This window comes from Penaeus monodon, chromosome 31 (assembly GCF_015228065.2).
Source record: "Penaeus monodon isolate SGIC_2016 chromosome 31, NSTDA_Pmon_1, whole genome shotgun sequence".
Classification (NCBI taxonomy): Eukaryota; Metazoa; Arthropoda; class Malacostraca; order Decapoda; family Penaeidae; genus Penaeus; species Penaeus monodon.
The window spans coordinates 31,717,400-31,717,956 of record NC_051416.1 but is presented as its reverse complement, the minus strand read 5'-3'; the positions used below and the strand labels follow the sequence as shown (position 1 = coordinate 31,717,956).

Sequence of the window (557 nt, the reverse complement as noted above, 5' to 3'; positions counted from 1 at the left end):
ATTATCCTTACCTTTCAGGTTAAACAGCCAGGGAAAGGTTTCTTTGCCGGGAGCTAAATCTCTTCCTTTGCTTATCACAAATTTATATTCTCTCAATCTGAGCAAAAAAAAAAGATTCATATAATACCACTCAAATGCAGCATTTCATACTATAAATGACAAAACGAGAAAAAGAAAAAAGGCTAGAATGTCAGGAAGGAAGGAACCTCACCTAATGGCGCCGAACATGCCTTCTTCACCTTCATAATCGAGGTTGTAGATGAATGTGGTCCGGGGCGACGCGACTGAAGGATCCACGAGGGACTCCCACTGGTTGAAGCCGTCGTTGTCAGGCAGGACGGACTCCCCTGCGAGGGCCAGGAACGTGTTGTACCAGTCGGTAATGTGCATGATCCCGGAGTGCACCCGCGGCGTCCCTTGCAGGAGGGGACTGTGGACGAATCCTGCGGCGCGAGTGCCGCCCTCCCACACCGAGCCCTTGCCGCCTCGTAGAGGCCGGTTGCTTTCTGGTGGGAATGAATATGCGTTCACTTCTTTACGTGACATTTTATGTATAG

At 49.6% G+C, this 557-nt stretch overlaps 1 protein-coding gene across 1 annotated transcript in view; it reads right to left on the bottom strand.

Annotated features, from left to right (window-relative positions):
- Nucleotides 1-557, bottom strand: part of LOC119593174 (arylsulfatase B-like) — a gene marked incomplete at its 5' end in the record, with an annotated part of 4,094 nt that overhangs the window by 827 nt on the left and 2,710 nt on the right. Inside the window, 2 exon segments of the mRNA XM_037942152.1 lie at nucleotides 12-97; nucleotides 212-506. Of these exon segments, the coding sequence (XP_037798080.1) occupies nucleotides 12-97; nucleotides 212-506 (381 nt within the window).